Here is a 16,278-nt window from a genome sequence, read left to right on the forward strand (position 1 = left end):
GACTACTCTCGCGTTCACGCGTGGTTCAACGATAACGTCACCCATGAAGAAGTCTGCGCGATTGGTTCTGGGGAGCGGGAACTCTTTTCGGAGAAACTCGCACTACAGCCGGCATTGCAGAGATAGCCGAGTTGACCGATATGGCATCAACATCATTATCAACCACCTTACTACTCCCACTGCAGAAGAAAGGCATTTCCCACATAACCTGTGCCTGCTGAGACCACCCTAATCCCCCGAACTTCCTAATCCCATCCGACCACCGGACTTCCTCCCGCGCTCTGCTCCACTCTGTTACCCTGAAAGACCATCGGTTATCTTATCTTGCCTTCGCATTGAATGTCATGCCCATGTTCATTCAGAAAAACCATGCCCGTGCCCGGTTAGTATATCACAATACCTCCTAAGCCATAGCATATACAGGGGGCCAGACAGCAAAGTGGATAGATGACGCTATGAAATTTTGAGAGAAGGAAGCAACAGCTGGCAGAGGACATCGCTGATTGTAGATGTCACCGGGAGAGCCGTTTGGTCGTCTAGCGGACGTAATCTGTCTGATGATGATGACGAACGGGATCAATAGCATCTAGAGTTCGAGAACGAATGTAAATATACGCAAGTACAGGTGCTCGCGGAAGCAAACGTGACGCGGTCTTCGATTCTAAGCGCATGCCTTGGCGAATATGAAAGAAACAGCATGTGTCAGTGAGCAACTTATAGGCGACAGGTACTAAGCTGGTTTAGAAGATGTAGTTAGTCCATGGAGTGCATATTGCAACCGCGCAAAACGACGCAGGACGAAGAGAGGAAAGCAGAGGACAAGACGCGGAACTTCAAATAATGTTTACTACGGGAAAACCACATTTATACAAGAACCGTAATCACACCAGATAAACAGCCGAAACCATCAAATAACACAGTCACGAGGGCGCGTGTGGCACAAGTTCGCATCTAGATAGTTTAACTCTTTCTTAGATAAAGATACTGAAGTGGAGCTGATGCGACAGTTAAACTATCTAGATGCGAACTTGTGCCACACGCGCCCTCGTGCCTGTGTTATTTGATGGTTTCGGCTGTTTATCAGGTGTGATTACGGTTCCTGTATAAATGTGGTTTTCCCGTAGTAAACTTAAGTTGAAGTTCCGCGTCTTGTCCTGTGCTTTCCTCTCTTCGTCCTGCGTCGTTTTGCGCGGTTGCAATATGCACTCCATTGTCAACCACCATCTAGCCCGCCTTCACTTGTTACATGTAGTTAGTCCCGTTTACTTCTGTACGGTTCTTTAAAGTAGTTTTAATTTCTGCATCTTGCATGCCGACGCGAGAAGCTAAGAAAGAGCGTTGCATTGACGTGATTTCGAGTTGATCGTTCCCTCCCGCGAATGCGAGGAGCGTATACACAGTCGGCACGAGAACCCAACGCACGCTTAATGCGTCCGTGTCGGACTCCCAACGGTGGCGTGTTATATACATGCTGCCGCAGTCGGCGGGTTTTCCGCGTACTTCGTTCATCAGCTGGTCCTTCGCGGTCGGCAGCCACTGCTTCCTTTTTACCGTTAGTATCGCGTGACTGAGGACTGACGCTTGTAACTGTGGCCGTGTGGGTATACAGCCGAACAACGCGTTTTGCGTTGCTGAATTATGCTGCGATGGCTCGCTGGCTATAGCGTCCTGCAGCTCCAGCGCACACGGGCTAAATTGCTGACGTTAAGGCAGCTACACATTGATTAGCGAGGAAATGTGTAAACAGAAATGAACAAATAAACACGCCTGCATGTAATGCCGTATGCAATAAGAAAATCTACATAGAGGTGAACTATATATATTCAGCAAGCATTCTTTCTCGCTCCTCCTCTCCCTCGCGTCCTTCGTGCCCACAGTGCGTTTCGGGGCGTAAGAGCTGTATAGATGAAACTTTGTTATTAGTGGCTATTTATTAATAAAATAACAAAGGAAGGAAAAGATGTTGCTAGCCGCGGCATCTGCCATCGAAACCTGAAGCACCTGAGCTGCGGCTAGCATGAGAAAAAAATTGGTGTCGTTTAGCTCTGGTTAAATCTGGTTGGTTTCGAAAGCAATAGAAGCAGTAGAGCAACTAGATTCAGACTCGTCGTCGGAGACTTCCATGGTGAGATTCCTCGAGGAGCGCGGCACGACCGGCTCCTCCTGGCCGCGGTGGAGAGAGCAAGCTGACGTCACTCGTCGCCATAGCAACGGAGAGGCTGACGTCACACCATCTGTTAGGCGCGGTGGTGGTGGTGAAGAGAATTTATTTAGTTATTTACAGAGAGGTGCTCGGGGAGAAGCCCCTAATGGGTCTCACCCCTTACAATACTAGGCGGAGTCCCTCATTCCGGGATCCCGTTGGTCGAGACCGCTACACAAGTCCGCCGAACCAGGGCCTGTTGGGCCGATAGTTCCTGGCAGCTGAGCAGGGCCGCCTCCCAGTCCTCTCGGGTAGGGGAAGGGGTGATTGGGGGGAGAGAAGTATTTTTTCTGCATGCCCAAACCATGTGGAAGGTGTCGGCCACCTCCCCACAGAATGAGCAGCGACCGTCAAAAGAAGGATTAAAGTGCTTGAGAACCGCCGGGCACAGCAGGGTGTTTGTAAAAAGCCTGAGGAGAATTCGTCCCAGTCCATTCATAGGAACTGGGTATCGCCGGTGTTCGGCACGATAGTGCTCAGTAATTTCTTTAAAAGAAAGGAGAGGGCTGTGATCTGGGTTAAGCTCCTCCCAAGGGACGCCTGGTGCCCGGTGGTGGTGGTGGTGGTGAAAACTTTTATTTTGTGAAAAAAAAAAGTTTGGGAGCCACAGAGTGGCCCCGCTACATGGTCGGCGTCCCTAGTCCGGGACACCGCACGACGAGGCCCCGTCTCTCGCCCGTTTCACCAGAGCCCTTTGGGACTCAAGCGAGGAGCAGTTGAGGAGGGCAGTCTCCCATGCCTCTCTGGAAGGGGTGAGTGAGTGCGCGGGCTGCCTCATGGGCGGCTTCGTTACCTGGCATGCCTTGGTGGCCGGGGACCCATATGATTGAGCGATGAGTTGGATCGCCATCGCGAGTACTGTGGTGTAAGATTTGTTGAGCGAGTGGAGTGATCCAACCGAACTCAAAGTTACGACAGGCTCCGCGAGAGTCTGTGAGGATGAATTTTGAGTCGGGATGGGAGGCTGCGAGGGCGATCGCCACCTCCTCCGCATGCGTTGAGTTGGGCGCTCTGAACGAGAGGCCGTCCACCTGTTCTCCCTCTTGTATGACTGCAGCCGTGTACCATTCCCCCCTGGAGCGGTAGGGGCCTGCAATGTCGACGTAGAAGACGTGTTTCTTTGAGCCATAGTGGCGGTGCAGGGCATTCGCCCGCGCCTGGCGCCGGCCATTATGGTCTTCCTTGTTCATCTTAGTCGGAAGGGGTCGAACGTAGAGGGCGCTTCTCCACAGTTCTGGCACTCGAACCCGTTCCATGGTATGGTGATCATGTCTGATATGTAACCGGTCCAAGAGGCGGCGACCGGACGCGGTCTGGGCGAGACGCGGTCTGGGCGAGACGCGAGGAGTCGCGCGTTGGAAGTGGATATCGGGAGGTCGAGGGCTCTCTTGAAAATTTTGCGGAGTACAATCTCCAAGTGATCTTCGTAATGTTTCCGTAAGCGGAGGTAAGGTGTCGAGTACAGTACTCGACTAGTTACGAAGGCATGCGCGAGCCGCATCGCATCCTTACTTCGCAACCCTCCTCGCTTGTTGGAAACGCGGCGAACCATTCGGCCCACCTGGTCGCCGACTTTGCGGAGTTTGGCAAGAGTTGTGTCTGCCTTACGATGTTGATTAATGAAGAGACCGAGTATTCGTAGCTCCTTCGCTTCACGGATGGGGCCGCTTGTGAGAGAAAGCTGAACGGAGATTTTGCATTTCGGAGAAGATCGAATATGCACAAATTCAGACTTGGACGGGGAGCACTGAAGGCCGCAGTACGTGGCATAGTGGTCAACTATGCTCGCCGCTGCTTGCAGGCATTCCTCCATCTCTCCTATGTTTCCCGTAGTGGCCCAGATGGTGATGTCATCGGCGTACAGCGCATGCTGAACACCGCCGACAGCCGCCAGCTGTGCCGGGAGGTAGTACATCATAGCAATGTTAAAGAGAAGCGGGGACAACACAGCGCCTTGTGGTGTGCCCCGCGTTCCCATCTCAAACGGGCCGTACTCGGTCTCTTGTATACGTACATAGGCCAATCGGTCTGTTAAGAAATATTTGATGTAATTGAATGTACGAGGACCACAGTTGGTCTCGCTAAGGTGCTTTAGTAAGACGCAGTGTTTTACATTGTCAAACGCACCCTTGAGATCGAGCGCTAGGACTATTTTGTCGTTGTGTGGGTGTTCTGTGGGTTCGAGAACCTCGTGATGAAGCTCTAAGAGGATGTCTTGTGCGGACTTACTGGGTCGGAAACCGAACATGGTGTCGGCAAAGGAGCTCTTGCTCTCGAGATATTCTGAGAGGCGGTCACGGACCATCGTTTCCATCAGTTTTCCTACGCATGAAGTGAGGGAGATGGGCCGGAGGTTGTCTGTGTTTACCGGTTTCCCCGCCTTTGGGATAAAGGTTGCCAATGATGTCTTCCAATCCGGTGGCAACGAAGTGTCCCCGGTCCAAATGGCGTTAATATATTCGAGTAGGGTTTCGTATGCCCAATCAGGAGGGTTCGCCAATAATTTGACTGTGACCTTATCCCTCCCGGGCGCCGTCCCCCTGCGCATTTTGGCAAGAGGCGCGCGAAGGTCGTGAAGCTGGAAAAGTTGATCCAGTTCCGGATTATCGCAGCCTGCATTCGAATAATCCTGCCCGCGCGGGTCTTGATCCTGATTGAGGTATTGTGAGGCGCGGCGGCGGCTCCTCAAGGAGCAAGGGGATCCACGGGCCACGCGACGAGCGGTTAGACCTCGCGTAGTATTGCTTTCGCAGTGAAAAGACAGGGACACGGAAAGAAAGGGACAGCGGTAGAAACAAAGGATATTTAAGAATTTCAGTTCCCGCTAATTTGTTGAAAGTGATGTGTGAAAGGAAACAGCACATGTAAAAGCAGCGAACGTACACCATAATGGGTATCTAGCAGCTGTCTGTATTTATACAAGGGGAAAGGACGTTCAGGGCGTTAAAAAAAATTAAATTGGTTTTTGAGGAAAGGAAAGGAACTGTCTCACTTAGTGGTAAATCCAGCTTTCTTGGACATCACTTTTAAATGTAAGGCAACTCCGGAAGGCTGTAAGATACTGTAACGAATGTGCTCACGGTAATTGTCTAGCCTACTGGCGCGTAGCAAAACCTTCCTCAATAACGTTTGTCCTGTGCTTGCACCAAATGGTTAAGACTGCCGTTGAAAAGCACTGGGATGTTTTTGACATTAATTGTGAAGCAACTGTGGAATATTTTAGGATACTTTTGTGATTGATGGGAATGATCTAATCTTCCACTCTGTCTGTAGCAAAGTATTGCTCTTAAAATAAGTCCTTTGCTCGCACCTAGTGGTTAAGACTGCCACACACAAAAAAAAAAAACGAATAGAGTCTGTTGTTTACAATAAACAGCAAAAACCTACAAGCGTCCCGAGGGCGGCTACAAGCGTCCCGAGGGCGGCTGTTACTCTATTGATAACTGTTATGGTATGGTGCTACGATATGAGAAAAATTGCGCTCAAAATAACTTCCAGTTAAGAAAATTCGCTTGTCCACAATTTCTGAGGTATGCACCTGAAAGAAGGTACGGTTATAGAAAACTGTCTACCATTGATCACCGAATCGGATTTTATCGCTTTATTCACGTACAGGCTAAATAGAGTTCGAAGTTTTGAGGTTTGTTTTTCTCCGTGCTTGTTATTATGAGCTTCGATGATTCACTTGTCTCGCTGTGACTCAATGAGTGGTTTTAATAACCGATTACGCGTTGGTGGATAGTGAGTAGCTCACAACTGTTTGTTAATATGCCCTGAATTATGTGCTTGGTATAGAGCTGCTCATCACCCCAGATGTACCGACCCTGACCGGTGCCCACCTTTGTACGAGTATCACTGCCTCTCTTTAGGCGCAACCCTTGAATGCCATGTGACCGTGTGGTGACTGCGTACTCCCACTGCGCATATGCAGCGTCTTCGCCCGCTAACCGCGGGGAGAGGGGGAGGGGGGGGTCGTGCTTCAGGAAATAAAGGGAGGGAGCGACAAAGCGTACACGCTCTGATGCTAATGATTGTACTAGCAAATATTACTCAGAGCGGCCCAGCCGGGGGCAAAACATCACCGAAGCATTCCCCGGAAGTAGAAGGCTACGTGAGAAGGGCTTTCGATTTCCGGCATGGGCACCGCATTCTGGGGGCAAAGCCACCCCCGGATGTTTGCCAGGGGACGTTTGCTGCCTGGAACCAGAAGTGCAGCGGCAACCGGAACCGGAAGTGCAGTGGACGGATCTTCCTGTGCACCTGCCGCGGGAGGTGTTGAGAGCTTGCGGCCATAATAAATAAATAAATAAATAACCGCTTGCAACGTTGGTCATCGAAGACGGCGTTGATCCAGTAGAGCGTCTCAAAAGTTCCGCGGTATTCGGGATAACCGTTTAGGTGGCACTCCCGTCGTATTTTCACTTTCACCATGACGGAGGTTATCTCCTCACCCAGCCTGCGCTGTGCCTACGCGTGGATGGTCTGCCACGTCGAGGAGGAGGGGGAAACATTTTTTAATTACTTGCACCGTTAATCTATGCTCCTCGCTTACGGACTAACTCACTGCATCAGTAAACTAGATTACCGGCCTTGTGCTAGGCATCACTCAGTGCATCAAGAGTATTGTGGGCGGCAGTGCTTAGACGCCCATTATTGTTAAGTAAAGATTAAAGGGTTAAAGACACCCTAACGGTGTTAATTAAACCGAAGCCCAGTGCTACCGCGTCCTTCATAGTTCCGTATCTTCGGGGCGCTGACTACACCATACCGTAGCGTACAATACCATAGCGTACCGCACCGTTCCATAGCATATAATACCATACCACACCTTACCATACCAAACCTTACCTCCCACACCAGACCTTCACGCGCGTGCGACCCGTATATTTTTATCCTGTTAATATGTTAATAAATTTATTGTTACTGTACCTCTCCCCCTGTCCTTTCTACAATCCCCTCACCCCTTTTCTTTCACTTCTACACACTGCCTGCTATCCTTTATTTCCGCTGCCCCAGCTCAGGTGCTTCCAGCCGCGATAGCAGATGCCGGGGTAGCAAAAATGCTTTTACCTTCCATATTCAATGCAAAATAAAAACCACTCCTACTACTACACCGCACCGTACCGTACCGTACCGTTCCATACCATACCATACCATACCATACCATACCATACCATACCATACCATACCATACCATACCATACCATACCATACCATACCATACCATATACCGTAACGTATGACACCATACCGTATGTTAAATACCGCACCCTATGATGTGATCTCGGCAGGCTGCGACAGTGGCTTCGGCCTGGAGCTGGCAGTGCGTCTCCACAACCGTGGCCTGCGTGTCTTCGCTGGCTGCCTGATGCCGGACAGCCAGGGGGCCAACAGGCTGCGAGCCCTCGCCTCCGAGGTGGGCGAAGGGAAGGGCAGCGTCCACGTGCTGGCGCCCATGGACGTCACCAGCGACAGCCAGGTGCAAGACGCCGTGCAGCAGGTCACCAAGATACTCACCAGTGAAGGTGCGCTTTCATGCAGCCTGTTTGTGCTATCGCATGCCGCGTTTTAAGCGGTTAAGAAGCGCTTGTTACTTTCTACGGAGTTTTGTGTGGACCTGATTTTTCCATAAGGAGAATGGTGACGTCGCGCAAACAGTTGCACAGACATGAAACTAACAAGCGCCATTTTCAGGCCCCCTTACTGGGTCTTTTGAACATGCGTAGTTAGCGTTTTAAATCTCTTAGCCATTGTATGGATGCCATTCAGTTCGAAGTCGTGTCACAAACTGACCGAGACCTTATGTAGTCGATGCATGCAAAGCATTGTTCAGACCTCAAGAATCTTAATAACGAGGCTATGGTTAGAGTATTTTTTTTTGTAATCGTAGCTTCCGGCAGTGCCTGGTGTTGACGCCTGAAAATTTTAGATAACGTTAGTCTTTTGCTCGGAAAAGCTGGTAGGAGAAAAGGAAACAAACAAACCTGTTCAACAGTTGTGTTGCTCAAGCTCTATGTCATTCTGGATAGAGACACTATGGCAGTGTCCCGCTGTCAAGGCTGGTAAAAAAATTCAGGGGCACTTTGGCTTTTTAAAGTGCTGAAATGTTCCTGTTCGTGCTGTGCTAGTGCTTTATTTGATTACACACTTTGACTACACATTACAACTACACACTTCGACTGCCGACTTTGACTGCTTGCTTAGCACGACTCTTTCTCTCTATGCTTCGATGAGTTCCGTTGTATCCATGGCTCTGTTCGCAGTAATGAGGCATGTAATGTGGTCACCCACGGACGCCTTACGCTCCCTGTCGGAGCGGACTACAACTATTTTTTATTAGTTGTCATCTGCTTCAAAAGGGGGCGTCAGGCATCCGCGGGTGACCTCATTGCTGCGAATCCGCGCACTCTGACGTCATAACCATTTCGAACAACCGAAAAGCGTGACACTTCTGCTGACAACGTTCAGTCCACGAGCTTCTGTTGACAACGGTGAGGCATTAAAAGCTTTCGCCTTAAGAATAAAACGGTGAGAATGTCTTCAATCATCGTCACGCTGAGCGGAGAGTCCGTTCGGGCATCAGGGCAGTCAACACCGGCTTCCTCATTGGCGTAGGCTCAGCACCACAGCAGCAGGAGAACCACAGTGGTGAGCAGCCGGGGGAAGACGGTGTCCCGGAGGTTCCCCAGCTGTGGGCCATGGTTGCCAACGCGGGCGTCATCTGTGCCACGGAGCTGGAGTGGGGCTCGCTCCAGCCGCTCAGCCGCATGATGGAGGTGAACGCGGTGGGCGTGGCCCGCAGCGTGCGTGCCTTCTTACCCATGGTGCGCCGCGCCAAAGGTGGCCGAGTGGTCATCTGCACTAGCCTCTGGAGTAAGTACACGCGCTTGCCAGTTACGAATCACGTTCATATGCGTAGCATTTGTCCTTTTTATCCCATATCCAATATAGTTTATCCTATTGCATAGGATAAACTGCTGCAATGACCCTTTCGCCAATAATACAGCGACGTCTGCTAGGCGCAGTCTATACTGCAAGCGTCAAATTAAACGCGAACACGAGAGCTGGAGCGTTAAAAAAATATATACAAAACTAATAGCTGCTGTAAAGAAAATAGAGGAAAATGAGGAAATACACTTTCACGTAGTGGCCATCGTGGCACGGAAGCGAATATCAAATGTGTTGTTATTTAAAACTATCTTCTGGCTGGCTAGTTGGTCTGAATTTAGCCGCCCTCAGCAAGGGTCTTCTTGTTTTGTTGTCACCTTCGTATTTGTCGTGTTCACGTTTCACCTTACGCTGACGGTGCATATCGATGGTACACTGACTTATAGAAGACGCTTAGAAGAGGAGCATGCAAACGCTGGCGAGTCGAAGTGATAGGATAGGATAGGATAAACTTTATTTGCTCGATTTTGCAAGTCATTACGGTCGGCAGAGGTCGGCGCCCCTATTCCAGGGCACCGCTGAGCTTGGCTGCTCGCTGGGCATGGATGACCAGTACTCTCCGGTGAACCGGGTTGCCGCTGGAGAGCAAACTCTCCCACTGTTCCGCACTCGAATTTTGTATTCTATGGAAAGCCTCGTTTCTTTTGCATTCCCACGTGATATGATATAGGATGGGTTTGGCCCCACACCATGGGAATATGTCTCTATACTGATCCGGGTTGTACATCATGAGAAGGTGTTTGGGACAGGGCGACTGCGTTGGCTGTAGTGCTGGGTAATGGTGGGCAAAAAAAAAAAGGAAGGGGGGATTATGGAGCCTTTTCCTCCTCCTCTTCCTGTCTCTCTTTTTCTTCGTTTCTTCCCTCTAGAAACCAGACATCCTCATTCCAAGCACTGTAGCTGACATCTGCCATTCTGGACGCGGCCCCTTTGTAGAGCGATACTGTGTATATCACATCCGATGAGCTTATGTCGCATTCGGATCAACACAGCTACATTCGTCGCAGTTGGTGTTTCGTTTATAACCTCTAAATGAATTTCAAGGAGAGTTTGAGATGAAGTCATTGCAGCGCTGTCTTTTCTGTTAGTGCCCTTGTTAGGCATGGACTTCACGAGCGCTAGCGGCTATGGGCATATGCGTCTTGCGTTGCTGGTAGCCGTAGCGCTTATGAACGAAGTATGCAGCCTAGACTTGAATTTGTAACGTTTTGACATCCACTGACAGCACGACAACATGTCACCAAGGTAACTGAGGTTGCAAACATCATTTAGCGAACGAATATTTGCGTCTGTGCCACCAAATGCTGGCGTGCGTGCAGCCTCTCGGGTCTTGAAAATGAGGCATAACCATCGGCTGGTGGTAGCCCGCTATCTACTCCCTTAGTGAATATTTAATTGCGCCGTTACCAGCAATAGCAGGAACCTAACTGTAGATATCTTCATAGTTGAAGAAGTCCAGTTTATGGCGGCATGAAAAGGGGGCCTTCAGGAGGGTGCTTGCAGTCACAAGAAAAGTGATAATTAAAAATAACCACACCTGAAGGACGGTCATGGTTGGAGACTTTGAAGCTTAGATTTTCAGGGAAGGAGGGCTGACATTATTTGTTTACATGATGGGCACAGAAAAAAGAACAACGCTCTTATGGAGAACAAAAAGAAAGTGAAATTTTGAGAGAAAGGAACAAAGAAAGTGGCCCGCCTAAGAAAAGACGATACATGTGCAAATATTTCAAAGAAAAAAAATTAGCTGTCACTTTTGGTGCATCGCAAACCCTTACTAAATTGTTAGCATTTTATAAGTCTTCTAGGAACTTTACCTACGGAGAAAACTATCTAGAGGGCGTCTAGTAATGCATTAGAGAAGATTTAGACCGCTTTGGCTTGCCGCTGAGTAGGCATTGCGTAATAGAGCGCAGCTTGAAACGCCACGAGCGCAGAGTAACAGCGGGCGCACATTCTTTAATCTCCTTTACGCGAAAGCGCAAAGGCCTCATTACTCAGAAAACCCGGCACTGCCGTCGGCGTGACTGAAAAATCTTTGCAAGTCGGAAGGTTGGCTGTTACAAGAGGCTCTCATAGATGGCGCCAGCCACACTAGCGGCGCATCAAATATCACCTGACGGCGTCGGGTTGCGATTCAGACACGTTACCGCTACGCCACGCACACACGTTCGTACAGCTTGGTTAGAGCGGGGCTTTATATGTATGTCGTGTAGTCTTTCACAAATGAATGTGATTGTGAAAAAAAAAAACAAACAAACTGTGTCCATGTCTGCGTGTGCAAGAGGAACCTCTGTCGCATCATACCCTTAAAGGCAGAGCTTGACTGTCACCCCAATTGTTTCGACTGTAATCGAAATGCCGCGCGTCCGGCTGTTAATCAGTGCTCCGTCGTTCGACAGATCGCTTGGGCCATTTCGTACAGTCTTTGTCAAAAGTAACCAGGCTCCATGGTTTGCTTCTCATTCGTGTAACAGAGCCCTCACGGCTTCTCTAAAGATCAAAAAGTTCTTTGAAGGTGAGATAGGGGTTCTTCTTACCATACAGAGATTTAGAGGTGTATAGCCGGCATAATAGCTTTAATATACGACTGAGACGAAAAACGTGCAGCCTGGTTACTTTTGACAAAGACTGTACCTAGAACCAGAAACATTGAAGGACTATGCTAGAACCTGAAAGTGTTTTGCGATGCTTATCTTAAATGTAATTGCGACGTGCCCAAGACGTCGTAAATTTCGAAATAGCGACTACCTGCTTCGGGTGGCAGCGAACGGTTGGTTCATGTGCGCTAACGCAGGATCTCTCGTTTGTCTTTAACTGCGGCTGTGGGAGTACCTAAAGTACGAACTATTAATTTATTTCTAACTGAAGTTATTCAGCGCATTTAAATGCATGAAAAAAATTGATCTGAACCGTATTCTTCTCTTTTGGCACGCCTTTCAGTGTATGTACACTGCACTGTAACACGATTTGAAGGCGATTGCATTGGGCTTAACCAGATGAGGCAAAAATACTTCAAGGCTGTTTATATTTCATGACTCCTTCGAGACTTAAAATAATAGCCAACCACTTCCTGCGCAGCTCTTTTTAATGGAGTGTAAGGGACCCTTACAACAGGAAGCGTTTATTGATTCTGTTCAGCGAAGACAACAGCAATAAGCCCCAGGACGCTTTAGAGTGTATAAGTCTGCGTTGACGGAATAAAAAAAATAAAAACATACCGCACATACGCTATTTTGCCCGACACATGGCCGACGAGTGCTTACGCACTGAGTTTTCGCAGACCCGCTTTCTGTTTCTGCCGGCGTTAGGACTAGCGCCATCTGGCGATGTATAATGAAAGTAAGAGAAAAGAAGAGTGGCCTCCGTGATCGCAGACGAGCCTCGCCGGAGCAGATCGCGGCGACCACGAAAGAAGCCGCTGCTTGCATGGAACTGGCATTCGGAGATGGGCGTGACGCACGCGTCAGCGCTTCATAAACACGAGGAAGACTCGGACGTGCACGCAAATACACTCCGCCGCACGTTGCGCAGCTGGCGGGCCAACTCACGCGCGAGTGACTTGGAAGTGAGCCCGCAGCTAAAATAATCGTACTGACTAATCAGAGCAACGGCCACACATCTTCCGCCCGCGCGAGCCACCTCGGGAAATCTGTGTTTGAGCTAACTGGCCCTCGCTGTCAAATGTTTGCGCGAAGCTACATTTGCAGGAAAGAAACGGCTTCCTCCGCTTTGCACGCAAGCTGGAAGAGATATGCGCATTCGGATTATGGCTCCTTGAGTTGCACGGTGCATCACTAAACCGCTGGTCCTTAAGGGTAACGGAGTGGATTCCAAGTGAAGGCAAGCGCAGCAGGGGGCGGCGGAAAGTTTTTTTTTTTTTATTCGAGCCGTTTGCCATTAGGCATAATCGACAGAAAGTTAGGTGGGCGGATGAGATTAAGAAGTTTGCGGGGATACGGTGGCCGTGGCTGGCGAAGAACAGGGTTAATTGGAGAGACATGGGAGAGGCCTTTGCCCTGCAGTAGGCGTAGTCAGGCTGATGATGATGATGAATCTCGTAATGCAAAGGAACTAAATTTATTTTTGCATCCTATAAACTTATGATGGTGGCTGTGTGTTTATGCTTTTCTTGGTTGGCCGTTTTCAACTTGTCCGGGGGAATTACAGAGGGGAGTGGGTTTTATTACGAGAGAATCAACGATTAGTTTATGGTTTAATGGGGCTTTAACGTCCCAAAGTGACTGAGGTTATGAGGGACGCCGTAGTGAAGGGCTCCGGAAATTTCGACCACCTGGGGTTCTTTAAGGTGCACTGAAATCGCACAGTACACGGGCCTCTGGAATTTCGCTGCTACCGAAATTTGACCCCCGCGGCCGGGATCGAATCCGCGTCTTTCGGGTCAGCAGCCGAGTGCCGTAACCACTGAGCCACCGCGGCGAATAAGAGGATGAACGAAACATCAAAAAACATACAAATATCAATATAGCTGAGGCTGACGGGGATTAAGGCAGGTTTCAATGAAACCGGCTAAGTATAACACTTTACAGAGCATAACAACAAATTTGCAACAGCCCCCCTCCCTCCTCCCGCCCCCCTCCCCCCCCTCACACACACAAAAAAGATCTTTGACAAAAATCAACTGACGCACAAAAAAAAAGTAACACGCGCTTAAGCAGACAGCAACCTAAACAAATGACATTTTCTTGGAAAATATATGAAAAACTTATAGCATTTTTAAGGATGTGGATTTTATTGAACACCGTCCCTGCCTGTTGATTTGATAATTGCCTAAATGTAATAGAAGGCCCCGTTGTAGTGATTGTCTACGGAGTCTCTTCTGGATATCTTGTCTGGAATTGCGTCGTCAGTTATGCTAAGAATAAGAAATTTCTATTTTATCATTATTCCATTTTGTTAACGACATGCACACAAAACTCGAGCGTGTAGGCCGATGAGGACGAGCGCACTATACTTCCGGCATTTGCTACGCTCTCGTTGTGAGCGCTGGGACGTTGAACTTTATTCAGCCCTTTACACTATACAGGATGCTTCTTCGCTACCGGCACTCATCGTCTACTGTTTACTTTCCGGACGGCTTTCTTAACTTTGCTTCGTGTTTGCTTTTGGGCCTTGGTAAAGTTTGAACCCTGGGGTTCACTTTTTGGCTTCTTTTAATTTGCAATTTCACTTATTGCGTTGTTACGAAAATTGATTGGTTGGTTTATGGGGTTTAACGTCCCAAAGCGACTCAGGCTATGAGAGACGCCGTAGTGGAGGGCTCCGGAAATTTCAACCACCTGGGGTTCTTTAACGTGCACTGACATCGCACAGTACACGGGCCTCTAGAATTTCTCCTCCAAAGAAATTCAACCGCCGCGGCCGGGATCGAACCCGCGTCTTTCGGGTCAGCAGCCGAGCACAATAATCACTGAGCCATCGCGGCGGTTGTTACGAAAATTGAACTCATGGTAAAGCCAGGATATATTATACTTCTTTTGTGTTTTGACTTGTCTTGTTTATAGAACTTCATGCTTGTAAGTCACTGCGAAAATGCCTGTAATATTGTTGACTTTAATTTTTCCAGCAGTTATGAAATTTCACATAGGTCATGCACCAATTGGAGCATATTAGGGATTTGAATCAATCATTGAACAAAATTAATAAAATGGCCCGAATAGTGCTCACGCGCTGGCCGATTGTACAAAATGAATTTTCTCACTTTTCAGTTCCTTCCACCCTTCTGTATTCAAAGATAAAAAAAAATTCTGGGGGTCAATTTGTTGACCTAAAGTGCGGTAACACCGCCTTAAGCGCGGTGTTGACGCTGGTGTCACTGATGTGTGGTTAAGATGTTAATTAAGTACACAATTGTTTGTGAATCTCAAATGCTGGAGACACTGGAGGGCGTTTGGGACACATCCGTCTGATTCGACGCCTTTCTGCAAACAATCTCCGGCGTCCTAGACAAGGAGAACTACACATGCATTGGCAGGAAGTAGCGTAGCCATTAGCACGCTCGGCTGCGGTACGGAAGGATGGTTGTAGGAATCTCATCGTGCACCAAGGTTTTCTTTTGTGGTGTGACTAGAAGAAGAGTGACACCTCTGCTGACAACCTTCTGTCGACAACGATGACGCATTAAAGGCTTTCGCCTTAAAAAAGACGTTTATGACAGCGACAAACATTCCATCGTCCTTTGTTTTGTGTTCTACGCAGGCCACTTCGCCATCCCATTCACGGTGGGCTACTGCATGTCCAAGTGCGCAGCCCGCTTCTTCGCAGACGGTCTCCGGCGTGAGATGAAGAAGTTCGGCGTCCGCGTGGTCTCAGTGGAGCCCAACATGTATGCGTAAGTGCACACGCATTACCTTCTCTACTTTCTCTCCCTCTGTAAGCCTTTATAGCGCAGCGTTTCTTGCCACAGGCGGCCACTCAATGCAGTCAGAACAACAACAACATCGTGATAAAAAAAATTCACAGGGAAACCTAAATACCTTACGTGCGAAAGTGTTAGAAGCTGTTGATTTCTTCATCGGAAGTGACGTTACTTCCGGTCTGGCGACGTCACTGTCCACCAGCTAATGGGAATTACCGCTCTGGTGACGTCACTCCCTTCCAACCAATGAGAATTACCGGTTTGGTGACGTCACTCCTTTCCAGGCAGTGGGAATTACCGCTCTGGTGACGTCACTCCCTTCCAACCAATGAGAATTACCCGGTCTGGCGGCGTTGCTTCCTTCCAAGCAATCGGCGAATTTTATGACTGACGGCACCTTTTTTTGCGAGATGAGGTTTTTAATGATCTCGCGGGAAAAGAACGCAGGAACTACACTAGACAGAACAGAACTGAGACGGCAGTGACACCGTTGCCTGACCCGAACCTGCTATCTGCCGTAATTTGAGGCTGTTTTTATCAGAACGATCGCCAAGAACCGGTTCGCCCACCCCACTATTCCAACACAACCGCAACAATTTAAGAAACACAGCGAAAGACAAACGCCCTTCAAGTGCTATCTCTCTTGCGCTGTTCTTGATTCTGAGCGAGGTTGTTTTTCCTAAACACGGCTAATGATATGACAAGTCGTGTATTTCTCGGAAGCGCGTCTAGCGAGGGGGCTGCGTAA

The 16,278-nt window shown here is 48.9% G+C and overlaps 1 protein-coding gene across 1 annotated transcript in view; it reads left to right on the forward strand.

Moving 5' to 3' along the window:
- LOC149347406 (17-beta-hydroxysteroid dehydrogenase type 6-like) overlaps positions 1–16,278 on the forward strand; it is a 42,327-nt gene that overhangs the window by 21,840 nt on the left and 4,209 nt on the right. Inside the window, exons 2-4 of the mRNA XM_089587056.1 lie at positions 7,495–7,728; positions 8,819–9,076; positions 15,371–15,503. Of these exons, the coding sequence (XP_089443182.1) occupies positions 7,495–7,728; positions 8,819–9,076; positions 15,371–15,503 (625 nt within the window). The remainder of the gene's footprint in view (positions 1–7,494; positions 7,729–8,818; positions 9,077–15,370; positions 15,504–16,278) is intronic.

Source organism: Amblyomma mixtum, chromosome 4 (assembly GCF_055824585.1).
Source record: "Amblyomma mixtum isolate Tamu chromosome 4, ASM5582458v1, whole genome shotgun sequence".
Lineage (NCBI taxonomy): Eukaryota > Metazoa > Arthropoda > Arachnida > Ixodida > Ixodidae > Amblyomma > Amblyomma mixtum.